Raw genomic sequence first — 17,411 nt, forward strand, 5'->3', positions numbered from 1 at the left:
GTAGTAATTGCTAGTGACCGTTGTAGTTGCTAGTGACAGTAATAATTGCTAGTGACAGTAGTAATTGCTAGTGACCGTTGTAGTTGCTAGTGACAGAAATAATTGCTAGTGACAGTAATAATTGCTAGTTACAGTAGTAATTGCTAGTGACAGTAGTAATTGCTAGTGACAGTAGTAATTGCTAGTGATAGTAATAATTGCTAGTGACCGTAGTAGTTGCTAGTGACCGTAGTAGTTGCTAGTGACCGTAGTAGTTGCTAGTGACCGTAGTAATTGCTAGTGACAGTAATAATTGCTAGTGACCGTAGTAGTTGCTAATGAGAGTAGTAGTTGCTAGTGACAGTAATAATTGCTAGTGACCGTAGTAATTGCCAGTGACAGTAATAATTGCTAGTGACCGTAGTAATTGCTAGTGACCGTAGTAGTTGCTCGTGACAGTAATAATTGCTAGTGACAGTAATAATTGCTAGTGACAGTAATAATTGCTAGTTACAGTAGTAATTGCTAGTGACCGTAGTAATTGCTATTGACAGTAATAATTGCTAGTGACCGTAGTAATTGCTAGTGACAGAAATAATGGCTAGTGACCGTAGTAGTTGCTAATGACATTAGTAGTTGCTAGTGACAGTAGTAGTTGCTAGTGACAGTAGTAGTTGCTAGTGACAGTAGTAGTTGCTAGTGACAGTAGTAATTGCTAGTGACAGTAGTAATTGCTAGTGACAGTAGTAATTGCTAGTGACCGTAGTAATTGCTAGTGACAGTAGTAATTGCTAGTGACCGTAGTAGTTGCTAGTGACCGTAGTAGTTGCTAGTGACCGTAGTAGTTGCTAGTGACCGTAGTAGTTGCTAGTGACCGTAGTAGTTGCTAGTGACCGTAGTAGTTGCTAGTGACCGTAGTAGTTGCTAGTGACCGTAGTAGTTGCTAGTGACAGTAATAATTGCTAGTGACAGTAGTAATTGCTAGTGACCGTAGTAATTGCTAGTGACAGAAATAATTGCTAGTGACCGTAGTAATTTCTAGTGACAGTAGTAATTGCCAGTGACAGTAATAATTGCTAGTGACAGTAATAATTGCTAGTTACAGTAGTAATTGCTAGTTACAGTAGTAATTGCTAGTTACAGTAGTAATTGCTAGTTACAGTAGTAATTGCTAGTGACAATAATAATTGCTAGTGACCGTAGTAATTGCTAGTGACCGTAGTAATTGATAGTGACCGTAATAATTGCTAGTGACCGTAGTAATTGCTAGTGACCGTAATAATTGCTAGTGACCGTAGTAATTTCTAGTGACAGTAATAATTGCTAGTGACCGTAGTAATTGCTAGTGACAGTAATAATTGCTAATGACCGTAGTAATTGCTAGTGACCGTAATAATTGCTAGTGACAGTAGTAATTGCTAGTGACAGTAATAATTGCTAGTGACCGTAGTAATTGCTAGTGACCTTAGTAATTGCTAGTGACAGTAATAATTGCTAGTGACAGTAGTAATTGCTAGTGACCGTAGTAGTTGCTAGTGACAGTAGTAATTGCTAGTGACCGTAGTAGTTGCTAGTGACCGTAATAATTGCTAGTGACCGTAGTAGTTGCTTGTGACCGTAGTAGTTGCTAGTGACCGTAGTAGTTGCTAGTGACCGTAGTAGTTGCTAGTGACAGTAGTAATTGCTAGTGACCGTAGTAGTTGCTAGTGACAGTAATAATTGATAGTGACAGTAGTAATTGCTAGTGACAGTAGTAATTGCTAGTGACAGTAGTAATTGCTAGTGACAGTAGTAATTGCTAGTGACAGTAGTAATTGCTAGTGACAGTAATAATTGCTAGTGACCGTAGAAGTTGCTAGTGACCGTAGTAGTTGCTAGTGACCGTAGTAGTTGCTAGTGACCGTAGTAATTGCTAGTGACCGTAATAATTGCTAGTGACCGTAGTAGTTGCTAATGAGAGTAGTAGTTGCTAGTGACAGTAGTAATTGCTAGTGACAGTAATAATTGCTAGTGACAGTAATAATTGCTAGTGACAGTAATAATTGCTAGTGACAGTAGTAATTGCTAGTGACAGTAGTAATTGCTAGTGACAGTAATAATTGCTAGTGACCGTAGTAGTTGCTAGTGACCGTAGTAGTTGCTAGTGACCGTAGTAGTTGCTAGTGACCGTAGTAATTGCTAGTGACCGTAATAATTGCTAGTGACCGTAGTAGTTGCTAATGAGAGTAGTAGTTGCTAGTGACAGTAGTAATTGCTAGTGACAGTAATAATTGCTAGTGACAGTAATAATTGCTAGTGACAGTAGTAATTGCTAGTGACAGTAGTAATTGCTAGTGACAGTAATAATTGCTAGTGACCGTAGTAATTGCTCGTGACCGTAGTAGTTGCTCGTGACTGTAATAATTGCTAGTGACAGTAGTAATTGCTAGTGACAGTAATAATTGCTAGTGACAGTAGTAATTGCTAGTGACAGTAGTAATTGCTAGTGACCATAGTAGTTGCTAGTGACAGTAATAATTGCTAGTGACAGTAATAATTGCTAGTGACAGTAATAATTGCTAGTGACAGTAATAATTGCTAGTGACAGTAATAATTGCTAGTGACAGTAATAATTGCTAGTGACAGTAATAATTGCTAGTGACAGTAGTAATTGCTATTGACAGTAATAATTGCTAGTGACCGTAGTAATTGCTATTGACAGTAATAATTGCTAGTGACCATAGTAATTGCTAGTGAACGTAATAATTGCTAGTGACCGTAGTAATTGCTAGTAACCGTAGTAATTGCTAGTGACCGTTGTAATTGCTAGTGACAGTAGTAATTGCTAGTGACCGTAGTAATTGCTAGTGACCGTAGTAGTTGCTAGTGACCGTAGTAATTGCTAGTGACCGTAGTAATTGCTAGTGACCGTAGTAATTGCTAGTGACCGTAGTAGTTGCTAGTGACCGTAGTAATTGCTAGTGACCGTAGTAGTTGCTAGTGACCGTAGTAATTGCTAGTGACCGTAGTAGTTGCTAGTGACCGTAGTAGTTGCTAGTGACCGTAATAATTGCTAGTGACCGTAGTAGTTGCTAGTGACAGTAATAATTGCTCGTGACCGTAGTAGTTGCTAGTGACAGTAATAATTGCTAGTGACAGTAGTAATTGCTAGTGACAGTAGTAATTGCTAGTGACCGTAGTAGTTGCTAGTGACCGTAGTAGTTGCTAGTGACAGTAATAATTGATAGTGACAGTAGTAATTGCTAGTGACAGTAGTAATTGCTAGTGACAGTATTGGTTGCTAGTGACAGTAGTAATTGCTAGTGACAGTAGTAATTGCTAGTGACAGTAGTAATTGCTAGTGACAGTAGTAATTGCTAGTGACAGTAGTAATTGCTAGTGACAGTAGTAATTGCTAGTGACAGTAGTAATTGCTAGTGACAGTAATAATTGCTAGTGACAGTAATAATTGCTAGTGACAGAAATAATTGCTAGTGACCGTAGTAGTTGCTAGTGACCGTAGTAGTTGCTAGTGACCGTAGTAGTTGCTAGTGACCGTAGTAGTTGCTAGTGACCGTAGTAGTTGCTAGTGACCGTAGTAGTTGCTAGTGACCGTAGTAGTTGCTAGTGACCGTAGTAGTTGCTAGTGACCGTAGTAGTTGCTAGTGACCGTAGTAGTTGCTAGTGACCGTAGTAGTTGCTAGTGACCGTAGTAGTTGCTAGTGACCGTAGTAGTTGCTAGTGACCGTAGTAGTTGCTAGTGACCGTAGTAGTTGCTAGTGACCGTAGTAGTTGCTAGTGACCGTAGTAGTTGCTAGTGACCGTAGTAGTTGCTAGTGACCGTAGTAGTTGCTAGTGACCGTAGTAGTTGCTAGTGACCGTAGTAGTTGCTAGTGACAGTAATAATTGCTAGTGACCGTAGTAGTTGCTAGTGACAGTAGTAATTGCTAGTGACAGTAGTAATTGCTAGTGACAGTAATAATTGCTAGTGACCGTAGTAATTGCTAGTGACCGTAGTAATTGCTAGTGACCGTAGTAGTTGCTAGTGACAGTAGTAATTGCCAGTGACAGTAATAATTGCTAGTGACCGTAGTAATTGCTAGTGACAGTAATAATTGCTAGTGACCGTAGTAATTGCTAGTGACAGTAATAATTGCTAGTGACCGTAGTAGTTGCTAGTGACAGTAATAATTGCTAGTGACAGTAGTAATTGCTAGTGACAGTAGTAATTGCTAGTGACAGTAGTAGTTGCTAGTGACAGTAATAATTGCTAGTGACAGCAGTAGTTGCTAGTGACAGTAATAATTGCTAGCGACAGTAATAATTTCTAGTGACAGTAATAATTGCTCGTGACAGTAATAATTGCTTGTGACAGTAATAATTGCTTAATATTTTGAAGGAAGGTTACTTTAATACAGGGAGTCTTATTACTCCATATAAATGAAGATATAAGAGAGTTTAAAAAAAAAAGGATTTAAGAACACAAAACTGTACAGCTTGAAAAATGTATAAAATTTTTGGCAGGATATTCATTTTAATATTAAAACGTCCAATTAAGGACTTTGAAAGCAGGGACCATTGAGACAAGGACTTCTTAACTTGACTCAGTAGGGTAGGAAATTTTTCCTTAAAGAGATTATTAAATTTCCTACTAATGGTAATTAAATTATGATTGACTATTTTAAAAGGAACAGATGAATCTAGAGTCCAGCACAAACATCTCACTTTTTTGTAAATTTAATTTGTAATCTGAAAATTGACTAAATTGGTGAAGAAGAGATAAAATAGAGGGAATTGACTGATCCAGATTCAATATATATAGCAAAACATCATCTGCATAAAGAGATACTTTATGGACACCTCCAGATCTGGTAATTCCAGAAATTTCACCCAACTGTCGAAAACCCGCAGCTAAAGGTTCTAATGTCAGGTTAAATAGCGAAGGGCTTAAAAGGGAAACTTTGTCTAGTTGCCCGATGCAATTTAAAAGGTTTGGATTTAATTGAATTAGTAAAACCTGAAGCTGTAAGGTGATAAATATATCAGTTTTATCCTACTGATAAACTGGAGACCAAAATTAAATTTTCCTAACACAGTAAATAGATGTTCCCATTCCACCCTATCGAATGCTTTTTCAGCATCCCAAGAAATAATATATTCAGAGGATGCACTGCAGGAGAGTGGAGAATATCTTACAAATGACAAACATTAAATTGAGAGTGACAACCTTTAATGAACCAGGTTTTTCAGAGATAAGAGGCATAATAGTTTCTAGCCTGGTAGCTAAAATTTTAGAAAATTTCCCTTTTATTTGTGGATATTTGTCTACAAGAGGAACTGTTTAATGGGTCCTTGCTCTTTTTAAGTATGAAAAAACTTGAGACTTCATAAAAAGTTTCTGGTAGCTTCCCACTTGCTAAAGATTATGACTCTGCAGAGAAGCTGACTGGCCCAGCAACCTTGCCAGCCTACAAAGTGTTAATAGCTGCAGCAATCTCACTACAGAGACAGGCTGTTCCAGCTTTAGTTTGTTCTCTGAAGAGACAGGTGAAATATTCAATCTATCTAAAAATTGCATCATAGAAGTTTGATCATTAACTGAATCAGAACTGTATGTCAAAATAAAACTGGTGAAAGGTTTTGTTTATTTCAGCATGATCTTACCATCAGACTGATGGATCCCTGTAATAAGTCATTTAGATATATAATTTTAATTTGGCTAGCTAATAGTTTCCCTCTTATCTCCATGAACAAAGAATTTAGATTTGCTTTTTAAGATTTGAGTCTGTATAGGGAAAGTAAGGAATAAGTCATGTCTAGTTTTAATTTTGAATCTCTTTTTATAAAGTAAATTGTTGATTAATACGCTTAATTTGATTAGCCAAATCATCTTTCTCAGAACTAGCTTTCTTTTTAACGTTTGCCATAAATTATTGGAACTCTAAAGAAGGTTTTAAAAGCATCCCAAGCTACTAAACCAGATACTGCTGGAGAATTTCTACTTGGTGAAATAAGCAATTTGATCCTTCATATATTACAAAAAAAAAATCAGGGTATGATAGTAACAGTGTTAAATCGCCACTGCTTGGTTACTTTGGGCAAATCTGGTACATTCATAGAAAAGATCACAGGAGCACGATCAGTAACTACTAGTTTCGTGTGTACAGGAATCAACAGAAAAGATAAATTGTTGGTCTCTACTTGTTCCTGCTGGCTGAATATATGGTACCACACTTGTTTTAGCTGCTCCTGACCAATTTAGATCCTACATTCTACATTTTGAACTACATTTTCCTTAACTTGGGATTTTCTTGAAGGGAGGAGTCACGTGATGGAGTAGTGGCCGGACGGAGAACTCCAGCCCTCTCCAGAAAAGTCGGGAAAAACAAGAGAAAATACAAAGGCACAGAAATAAAAGTTAAAGAAAAGTGAGTATAAAGGTGGAAAGAAGATGGAGACAAAAAAAGAAAATTCAAAATCAACAGAAAGAAGAGAGGAAGAGAAGACAACGGAGGAAAAAGGTGAAAGCCTTACCTGTCCGAAGAGGCCCGCTGTGGAGAGATGAGCCCGCATCCTCAGGTCGGTGGAAAAAGAACTACAACAATGGCTCGCAGAGCCGAGTAAAAGTGCGCAACCGCGCATGCTCGACTCCTCGCGCATGCGCGATGCACGTGAAAAAAAACACACCGACGGGAGGGGGGACCAGCTGGGGAGTCGATCTCCACAGCCGGCAACGACAGCTGCAGAACACCTGCAGCAAGAAGAGACCACAGAAGACAATAGAAACAAGAAAGAAGAGAAGGAAAGGGGAACAAAGAAACAACAGATGGCCAACCCAGAGGAAGAAGAAGAGGAAGAATACAGTGAAATAGATGAAGGGAAAGGCAAGGTAAAGGATATACTTTCTCTTGTTAGAGGATACATGGAGTTATTTAAAGAATGGCAAACACAGGAATTCAATGATTTAAGAAGAAGAATAAACAACACAGAAGAGAAAGTGAATAAAATAGATATGACCTTAACAGAAATGGGGAAAAAAATGGACAAGATGGAAGAAAGGGCAGTAGCAGCAGAAATGGAGGTAGAAGACTTAAAAAAGAAATTGGAGGAATCTAATAAAAAAACAAAAGAGACACAAGAACTACTAGCTCAAAAAATAGATATAATGGAAAATTATAACAGAAGAAATAACATAAAGATAGTGGGCCTTAAGGAAGATGAAGAAGGCAAGAATATGAGGGAGTTTATAAAAGAGTGGATCCCCAAGACCCTAGGATGTCCAGAACTACAGCAAGAAATGGAAATAGAAAGGGCACATAGAGCATTGGCCTCTAAACCACAACCACAACAAAAACCAAGATCTATTTTAGTAAAATTCCTAAGATATACTGCAAGAGAAAAGGTACTGGAGAAGACAATGGAAAAAGTAAGAGAGGGCAACAAACCACTTGAATATAAAGGGCAAAAAATCTTCATTTATCCAGATATAAGTTTTGAACTCCTAAAGAAGAGAAAAGAGTTCAATACAGCAAAGGCGATTTTATGGAAGAAAGGGTATAAATTGATACTGAAGCATCCTGCGGTATTGAAAATATTTATTCCAGGACAACAAAACAGACTATTCTCGGATCCAGAAGAAGCACGAAAATTTGCAGAACAATTACAAAAATAGACTGAGGGATGAAGACGGGTAATGAGAGTAAAAATGATCACGATTGATATGTATGTGGATAAAGACAAAAATAGACTGAGGGATGAAGACGGGTAATGAGGGTAAAAATGACCACGATTGATATGTATGTGGGTAAAGAGGTATAAGAGTGAATAGAGACAATGTGCATACGTGAATGTATCTGTAATTAGAGGAAAATATAGATAGTATAGACAAGAATTAATAAGGGAAGGTAATGGAATAGAGAGAATAAGGAGGGAATTAAAAGAGTGACCTTTGTGGCATATGAAAAGTGAAATCTTTTCTGGGGGGGGCTGGGTGGGGGAAAATAGCGGTCACTGCAAAATCAGTTGACGCTTGCGAGTGGATTCGCAAATCCAAATGGAGAGGGGAGATGTGGTTGTCCGACAAGGGATAAAGGACAACTCAGGAGGGGAAGGGGAGATTGGGGATAAAGAAGATAGAAATAGGAGAATAAGGAAAATGTTGGATGTTGTAGGAATGTTGTCTTGTAAAGAGTTGAAAATAAGAAAACAGAAATGGAAAAGGAGGAAAGGTAATGATGGAAAAACGGAAAGAGAAGATAAACAAAATATAAAATGGCTACGCTGAACTATATGACTTTAAATATTAATGGAATACATAACCAAATTAAAAGGAAGAAACTACTAAATTTACTGAAAAAGGAAAAAATAGATATAGCATTTGTCCAAGAAACACACTTAACTGAATTGGAGCACAAGAAATTAAAGAGAGATTGGGTAGGACATGTAACAGCAGCATCGTATAATTCAAAAGCAAGAGGAGTGGCTATATTAATTAGCAAAAATGTGCCATTTAAAATAGAAGAGGAAATAATAGATCCAGCAGGGAGATATGTTATGATAAAATGTCAGATATATTCAGAGCATTGGAATCTACTTAATATATATTCACCTAACGAAGAAGATCAAAAGTTTATGCAAGATATCTTTTTGAAGGTAGCTAATACGCAAGGGAACATACTAATAGGAGGGGATTTCAATCTGAATTTGGATCCAAATATGGATAAAACGGGGAAAAAAATTAACAGGAAGAACAAAGTAACCAAATTTATAATTAAATCAATGCAAGAAATGAAACTTGTGGACATATGGAGGAAACAAAACCCAAAAGAAAAGGAATACTCATACTACTCGACTAGACATAAAACATACTCAAGAATAGACCTATTTTTGTTATCAGCTAGTATGCAGGATAGAGTAAGAAAAACAGAATATAAAGCGAGAATGCTATCGGACCATTCACCCTTAATACTGACAGTAAAGCTAGAGGACATCCCTCCAAGAATGTATAGATGGAGATTAAACCCCATGCTACTTAAAAGACAGGATTTTAGAGAATTTATTGAAAAACAATTAAAAATGTATTTTGAAGTAAATACGGAATCAGTGGAAGATAAGTTTATACTATGGGACGCAATGAAAGCATTCATTAGAGGGCAAATAATAAGTTATGTAACCAAGATGAAGAAGGACTACAATCAGGAAACAGAGCAGTTGGAAAGGGAAATAGTAAACATAGAAAAGAAATTAGCAATGAAGGAAGATACAACTAAAAGAAGAGAATTGGCGGATAAAAAATAAAATATGAAACATTACAAACATATAAGGTGGAAAAGAATATAATGAAGACAAAACAGAAATATTATGAACTAGGTGAAAAAACGCACAAAATCCTAGCATGGCAGCTTAAGACAGAGCAAACTAAGAAAATGGTATTGGCAACAAGGAAAAAAGACAAACAAATTACATATAATCCGAAAGAAATTAAGGAAAACTTTAGAGAATTCTATGAACATTTATACCGAACTGAAAACGAAGGGAAAGAAGGGAAAATAGATGAATTTTTGACTAAAATTGAACTACCAAAACTACAAATAGAGGAACAAAATAAATTAACAGAACCATTTGGAACAGTAGAAATACAAGAGATAATAAAAAAATTACCAAATAATAAGACACCAGGAGAGGATGGCCTCCCAATAGAATTCTACAAAACATTTAAAGACCTATTAATACCGCCCCTCCTGGATGTAATCAACCTGATTGATGAGACACAAAACTTACCAGATTCATGTAAAACAGCAATAATTACAGTGATACTAAAACAAGGGAAAGATCCACTCTCACCAGCGTCATATAGACCAATATCTTTGCTAAACACAGATTATAAGATAATAACTAAACTACTAGCAAACAGATTAGCAGAACAGGTACCGAAAATGGTAAATTTAGACCAAACTGGATTTATCAAAAAAAGACGCATAACAGACAATATTTGTAAATTTATTAACTTAATTCATGCAGTAGAAGGAAATAAAGCACCTGCAGTAGCAGTTGCTTTAGACTCAGAGAAGGCCTTCGACAGAGTAGAATGGAATTATTTGTTCAAAGTATTGCAAAAATTCAGTTTACCGGAGAAGTATATTAATTGGATTAAAGCATTATATAAGGGACCGTTAGCGAAAGTGACAGTAAATGGACATGTATCAAAGCAATTTAACTTAAGCAGGTCAACGCGGCAGGGATGCCCACTATCACCGTTATTGTTTGCGCTAGCTATAGAACCACTAGCAGAATTGATAAGAATAGATAATAATATAAAAGGAATAAAAATAAAAGACAGGGAATATAAAATCAGTCTATTTGCGGATGATGTGATAGTGTACTTAACAGAACCAGAACTATCAATAAAAGAATTATATAAGAAATTGAAGGAATATGGAGAAGTGTCGGGATACAAGATAAACGTAAATAAAAGTGAAGCAATGCCTATGAATAACGCGGATTTCTCAAAATTTAAGAAGGAATCCCCATTCAGATGGCAAATGCAGGCAATAAGATACCTAGGTGTACAAATAAACAAAAATCTAGGCCAATTATATAAACTCAATTACAATCCACTAATGAAAAAATTACAGGACGATTTAGAGCATTGGAAAGAGCTACCACTAACACTGATAGGAAGGATAAACTGTATTAAAATGAACATTTTTCCAAGGATACTATACTTATTTCAGGCATTGCCAATACAACTGACAGAAAAATTCTTCAAAGAGTTAAAGAAAATAATAAGGAAATTTTTATGGAGAGGGGGGAAACCGAGGATAGCACTAGATAAATTAACAGAATGGTATAAACAAGGAGGCTTACAATTGCCAAACTTCAAAAATTATTATAGAGCCGCACAATTAAGATACCTATCAGATTTTTATCAAACAAGGGAAAAACCAGACTGGACGAGATTAGAATTAGATAAAATAGGGGAAAAGATACCTGAACACATATTATATAAATGGGACGAAAAATTGGTACAACATAGAACTTCTCCAGTATTACACCATCTCCTCAATATATGGAAGAAGATTCATGTAGAAAGAAATAAAACAAATTATCAAATACCAAAACTAATATTGACGCAAAATAAGCTACTCCCTTTTACAATAGACAACCTTTCCTTTAGAAAATGGGAAAAAAAAGGGATTAAAAGAATAGAAAATTGTTTTTCAGGAAGTAGATTCTTATCCTTTGAACAAATGAGAGATAAGTACAATATAACTGGAGATACAGCGCTGGCATATTACCAACTGAGATCCTACTTGAAAGATAAATTAGGAAGCAATTTGAGTTTACCAGAGGGAAGTAACCTTGAATATGTGATTACAGATACAATGTTAATCAAAAGATTTATAACAAATATGTATATTAAACTGCAAGAAAAGGAGAATGAGGAAACAAATGGTAAAACTAAACAAAAATGGGAACAAGATTTAAATATAAAGATAAAAAAGGAAACATGGGAGAAATTATGTTCTGGAACGATGAGAAATACAATAAATACGAGGCTGCGTATGATACAATATAATTGGTTACACAGACTATACATTACACCGCAAAAGTTAAATAAATGGGACCCAACAGTATCTGATAGATGTTTTCGATGTAAAAAAGAAAGGGGAACAACAATTCATGCAATCTGGACATGTGAGAGAGTAGAAAAATTTTGGGATGATCTCAATCAGATATTAAATAAAATAACAGAAAACAATATACCAAAGAATCCAGAGATCTTTCTCCTAAGTTACATAAAAAATAAAGAATTTGGAATTGACTTGGAGGATGCACAAAAAAGATTTGTTAAGATAGCCCTAGCCGTAGCAAAAAAATGTATTATGTCAACCTGGAAATTGGAAGATAATTTGAAAATACAACAATGGTATATAGAAATGAATAAATGTATTCCATTAGAAAAAATTACATATAGTTTAAGAAATAATATTGAAATATTCGAACAAGTATGGGAGCCTTACATTAAATACAATAGCGAAAACCTACCGGGAACAAACATTACCTAAGTTGATGGAAGGAGAAGAGAAGAAAAGAATGGACTCAGTAGAATTTCTGGTGTATTTTTGTTGAATGACAACATTGTCTGACTGGCTTAATGCAACCTAGATTGTATACCTAAAATGGATGAGGGGGGGGGGGTGGGGGGGTGGCTTGGGAGGAGGGAGTGGGGGGGGAGAAAAAGTCACTGTATATGTGTGAAAAAGAAAAAGTGTATATCATGGCTAACATGATTTATGGTGTGAAAAATAAAAAATTTTAAAAAATTAAAAAAAACTTGGGATTTTCTTATAGTTTTAATTCCTTTTCTCCCCCAATTTGTTTATTTTAACAAACCAGTTTTATTTAGACATCATGACTTCCTGAAGTGCTAAAGCCAAGAGGAAAGGAGAGGAGGCTTCAATCTCTGAAGACTTTTACACTCTGATGCGATACATTAAGGATTTGAGTAAAGATGTCAAAGATTTTTAAAAAGATAAGAAAGAAATGAAACCCTCTTAATCAAATCGCTGGGAACATGAAAGAATTAGGATCCATCATAGAGGATCATGACTCCAAAATTCAGGACTTGGAAAAACCTGCTGAAAACCATGATTCCCTAATGGATGATATACGACGAAATAACTTGGAGCTAAGGAAATCCAACGATATGTTATTGAAGAAAGTTGCAAATTTGGAAGCTAGGAGCAGAAGGAATAATTTAAGAATTATTGGCTTAAAGGAGGGAATTCAATCACGCCAGCTTTCCTAATTCTTCACCGAGCTTCTCCGCAAGGATTTTGGGTCAGATACGTTGCCAACTTTCCCTGAAGTCGACAGAGCACACTCTTCGTTTATTCCTAAACATGCTTTTGGTTTGAAACCTCGATCTATCGTCCTCTGTTTACATCATTTCCAGATAAAAGATCAGCTTTTGCGAGAGTCTCGTCAGAGGAACCCTACAATATCGTGATCAAACTGTCAGGATCGTCAATGACTACCCACCCAAAGTTATAAAAGAACGATCTACATACAAAGATGTTACGTCCCAACTTTACATCGACTTCAAACCATTGCTGACTTTTCCAGCTAAGCTGAGAATTACTCTACCAGATAATAAGAAATGGCTGAGCTCGCCCAATGCTGCAATCCAATTTTTTGAAAGATACCTCTTCAGTTCCTGGTGTTGTACAAAAAAAGTTCTTGTATAACTCTCTTTCTATTTGTTTTCTTTCCTGTCTTTTTTGATATGAATATTGAAATCTTTCTTACTGTTTTAAGATGCAGTGAGATGATGAATGATTTTATTAAATCATTGTCTCAAATATCTAATTTTGTTGTAAAAGAGGAAGGATTTTTCCCTTGTCTTTACATTTCAAACTTTTTAATAGAGTAATTAAGCTGTGGGAATCTTAATCTTAAATTGTTTTTTTAATAACTAGACAAAATAATTTCTCAGCTTTTGTTATCTTTTAGTTACAGTTCTGAGATACCTGCCAGCTGTGAGTTTTGGGGTCTTATCATTTTGACTGCTGCTTTGAGCTGTCAGAATTTTCGGGGGGGGGGGTGGGGAGGGGGAGGGATTTTATTTTAGTTTAGTACGGGGTCTTTTAAGAGGTTTTTTTTTGTTACTGGACAACCCATTACTTTTAATAATTATGGCTTACTGATATTTATTAGATGGCTATAGGTATCAAGGAATATTTCGGGGCTAAACGCCGTAAGATTTTTTCACATATTAGAAAGTTCCACCCTGAGATCAACTTCTTGCAAGAAACTCATTGTTGTATACATGCGTTTTTTGAAATTTTGGAAAGGACAGCTATTTCATTCTGTATTCTTAGCCAAATCCATGGGAGTCTCGATTCTGATCAATCAATCAGTGCCATTTATTAAGCACGAAATTATCACTAACACTAACGGTGTTTTTTTAAATCTTGTACAGTAAACTTCACAACAAATCTTATGTTTTTGTAAACATCTATGGACCTGATATTGAAGACCTTCATCTTTTTTTTTTGAAAAGCTTTTTCTTCTACTAGCCTTAATTGTCTATTCCCTAATAATAGGTGGCAACTTTAATTGTTGGCTGGACCTTGTCCTTGATTGTTCATCTTCTAGAATTGCCAACCTAAGCAAGTCTGCTATACTCATAAATTCCTTATGGTACAATCTGGTGTAATAGATGCATGGAGATTTCTCCATCCTACTGACAAGAACTTTGGGATTCAAATCTCTAGACCTTTCAAGGTTGCTGTGCAGGTTGAAAGAATAGTTAAGAAGGCTGATGGTATGCACTTGATTGGCTTCATTAGTTGGGGGATTGAGTTCAAGAATCATGAGATAATGTTGCAGCTCTACAAAAGTCTGGTTAGGCCACACTTGGAATATTGTGTTCAGTTCTGAAGCCTCATTACAGGAAGGATGTAGAAGCTTTGGAGAGGGTGCAGAGGAGATTTACCAGAATGTTTCCTGGATTAGAGAACATATCTTCTGAGGCAAGGTTAACAGAGGTTAACTCTCTCTGGAGTGAAGAAGGATGAGAGGTGACTTAATGGAGGTTAACAAGATTATGAGAGGCAGAAATAGGATGGACTACCAGCACCATTTTTCCAGGGCCACACATACTAGAGGGCATCTCTATAAGATGAGGGGAGGAAAGTTTAGGAGAGACATCAGGGATAAGTTCTTTTTAAAACAGAGAGTAGTGGGAGCCTGAAATGTATTGCTAGGGGTGGGGGGTGGAGGCTGGTACAATAGGGACATTTAGAAGACTCTTAGACAGGAACATGGATGGAATAAAAATAGAGGGTCATAGCTGTGAGACAGGGAAGGTTTAGATTGTTGAGTAGGTTTAGACTGCACAACACCATGGGTGGAAGGGCCAAGATTCAATTTATTGTCATAGTAATAATAAAGTGTCATAGTTACATGAAATTTCTTTTTGCCTGCTGCAAGGCAGACAGTTTCACAACCGGCTAGAATTGCCTAAGCACCTCTTACATTTCTTACAGTCAGACTTATAGGCAGAGAGAAGCAAAAGTGAGTCCCCCCCAGACTCACCCATGAATTCACGTCCAGAGCTTCCGCAGCCCCACAGAGTCTAGTCCAAACCATTGGCAACCCAAGCTCCAGATCCGTACTGTGCTGCAATATTCTATTACAGTACCTTTCTATAACTTATTCCTGTGATTTCATAATTATAAGCAATTCACTAAAGTTGCCACACGGCAAGTCACAAAAGACTCCTCTGACGAGCATGCAGCCTAAGTTAAGGAAACTAATAAAAAATATATGCAGCAATTCTTGAATGATTCCTGAATGTTTGTGGACCAGTGTATTCCATAATTCATAATGACTATATTTGCAGCCTATACATTTGAGCCCACGTGTAAAGAAGTGTATTGCATTATATTGCTTACCAATACAAATTTCTTAGAAGGAACTGTGGTCCTGCCACATACATTAATCCTACAAATCTATATCTGCAAGAGATGAAGTCGAAATTATTCTGAAAACACCATTACATGTCAAAACACAATGTTCAAGAAACTCAGCAGGTCAAACAGGGTAATTTATATTGCAAATTTATATGTTGCATAACCAACATTTCAGGCTTGAGCCCTTCATCAAGGTATGAGCAAAATGTAGACAATCACCTGAACAAAATGGTGGGGGTTGTGGAGGAGAACAGTCCCACAGGCAGGAGGCAATGGATGGATAAGGGATCTGACTTGAATTGACTTGAAGCATAGTATCTGAAGACTTTCATGTTTTATTCACGTCAAAACAATTTGTTTAATTAATTTATGTTTAACACCATGTTAATGCCTCAGTTCATACTTTACCTCATTTTGAAGCTTTTGCTCTAATATTTCTTTTTGTCTTTGATATTCATCTTGATCTATCTTTCTGGAATATTCTGTTTTCTTCAATTCAGCTTGAAGAGCTATGTGTGCAGCAGAAGGTTCATTTAAAACTGAAAAGAAAAAATATCAACTCCATTAACAATATTTTATTGGATTTTCATTTTGTCAATTTTATGGATTGGATTCTTTTATTGTACTCAATGATTATCAATCACAAGTGATACATGTAACATCACTATAGATCAATCCCAAAGGTCATTACGGTTGTAGCTCTTTAATCCAGCGACGTTGGAACTTGGCCATTGTCAGACCACAGAGAATGCCGGAAAACAGAAATTGACCCAAGGGAACCCCCTATGTAAAACATATCAAAGGTAGAACATAGCTTAAAACAGGAAATAATACTATGGGGTGGCACAGTTAGCACAACGCCTTTACAGCACCAGAGATCGGGACCAGGTTTTGAGCCCCACACTGTCTGTAAGGAGTACTAATGGCAGCAGATTTTTCAACCTTTAAAGCGCCAGCAATCGGGACCGAGGTTTGATGCCCTTGCTGCCTGTACAGAGTTTGTACTAACGATGGCAGATTCAAATGTGCCAGATCATGGGAATTGGAGACCACAGAGCGCTGGATAAGAGAGGTACAACCTGTATAACCTGCGGAGTATTTTTCAAAAGAGGAATGAAAAAAAGTTCCTCATAAAATTATTCACTATCATACCCCTTTCAAGGCCTATTCACAATGCTTTTCACTTTGTTGTGCAAGATGTATAAAGCACTGAATTATAGATATTCCAAAAGAAGTGAATTACTTTGCAGATGTGTTGCTAAATTAGCAATACAAAGTCCAAAGGCTTGGATTAACACAGAGAACTTGAGTTTCAATCCATAGCAATACAAGTACAATTCAGTTTGGTTTTTTTAAAAACAAACCTCAAAATAAATGCTGGTACTAGTTAATAACGTAACTAGTTCATTAATTCCCTTCCTAGAATGTAGCTACACAGCAAATCATGTCCCATGATATCTGTGTCAACCATGATGACAATTTAAACCCCTTCCTAGAATGTAGCTACACAGAAAATCACGTCCCATGATATCTGTGTCAACCATGATGACAATTTAAACCCCTTCCTAGAATGTAGCTACACAGCAAATCATGTCCAATGATATCTGTGTCAACCATGATGACAATTTAAACCCCTTCCTACAATGTAGCTACACAGCAAATCATGTCCCATGATATCTGTGTCAACCATGATGACAATTTAAACTGTAGATCTGTCTGCATGTGCTCTATATCCCTCAATTCATGGTCTGTTGAAATGCCTCCAATACATTGCTACTGTACCTGCTTTCATTACCTCCCCTGGCACCGCATTCCCAGCTTTTAATACTGAGTTTAAAACAAAAAGAACTTGCCTTGTAAATCTCATTTAAACGCTACCCCTCATCTTAAAACTGTATGTGACATTTCAACCCAGGGGAAAATAAAGATTCGGACCCTGTAGTACTTCTCAGCCTCTCAATGTTTACATACATC

General features: G+C 36.5%; 1 protein-coding gene across 2 annotated transcripts in view; it reads right to left on the reverse strand.

The window, feature by feature from the left end:
• Positions 1 to 17,411, reverse strand: part of ofd1 (OFD1 centriole and centriolar satellite protein) — a 94,156-nt gene that overhangs the window by 35,931 nt on the left and 40,814 nt on the right. For both annotated transcript variants that reach the window (XM_069889945.1, XM_069889944.1), the window contains exon 14: positions 15,846 to 15,976. In XM_069889945.1, the coding sequence (XP_069746046.1) occupies positions 15,846 to 15,976 (131 nt within the window). The remainder of the gene's footprint in view (positions 1 to 15,845; positions 15,977 to 17,411) is intronic.

The sequence above is a fragment of the Narcine bancroftii genome, chromosome 7, assembly GCF_036971445.1.
Source record: "Narcine bancroftii isolate sNarBan1 chromosome 7, sNarBan1.hap1, whole genome shotgun sequence".
NCBI classification, from domain to species: Eukaryota; Metazoa; Chordata; class Chondrichthyes; order Torpediniformes; family Narcinidae; genus Narcine; species Narcine bancroftii.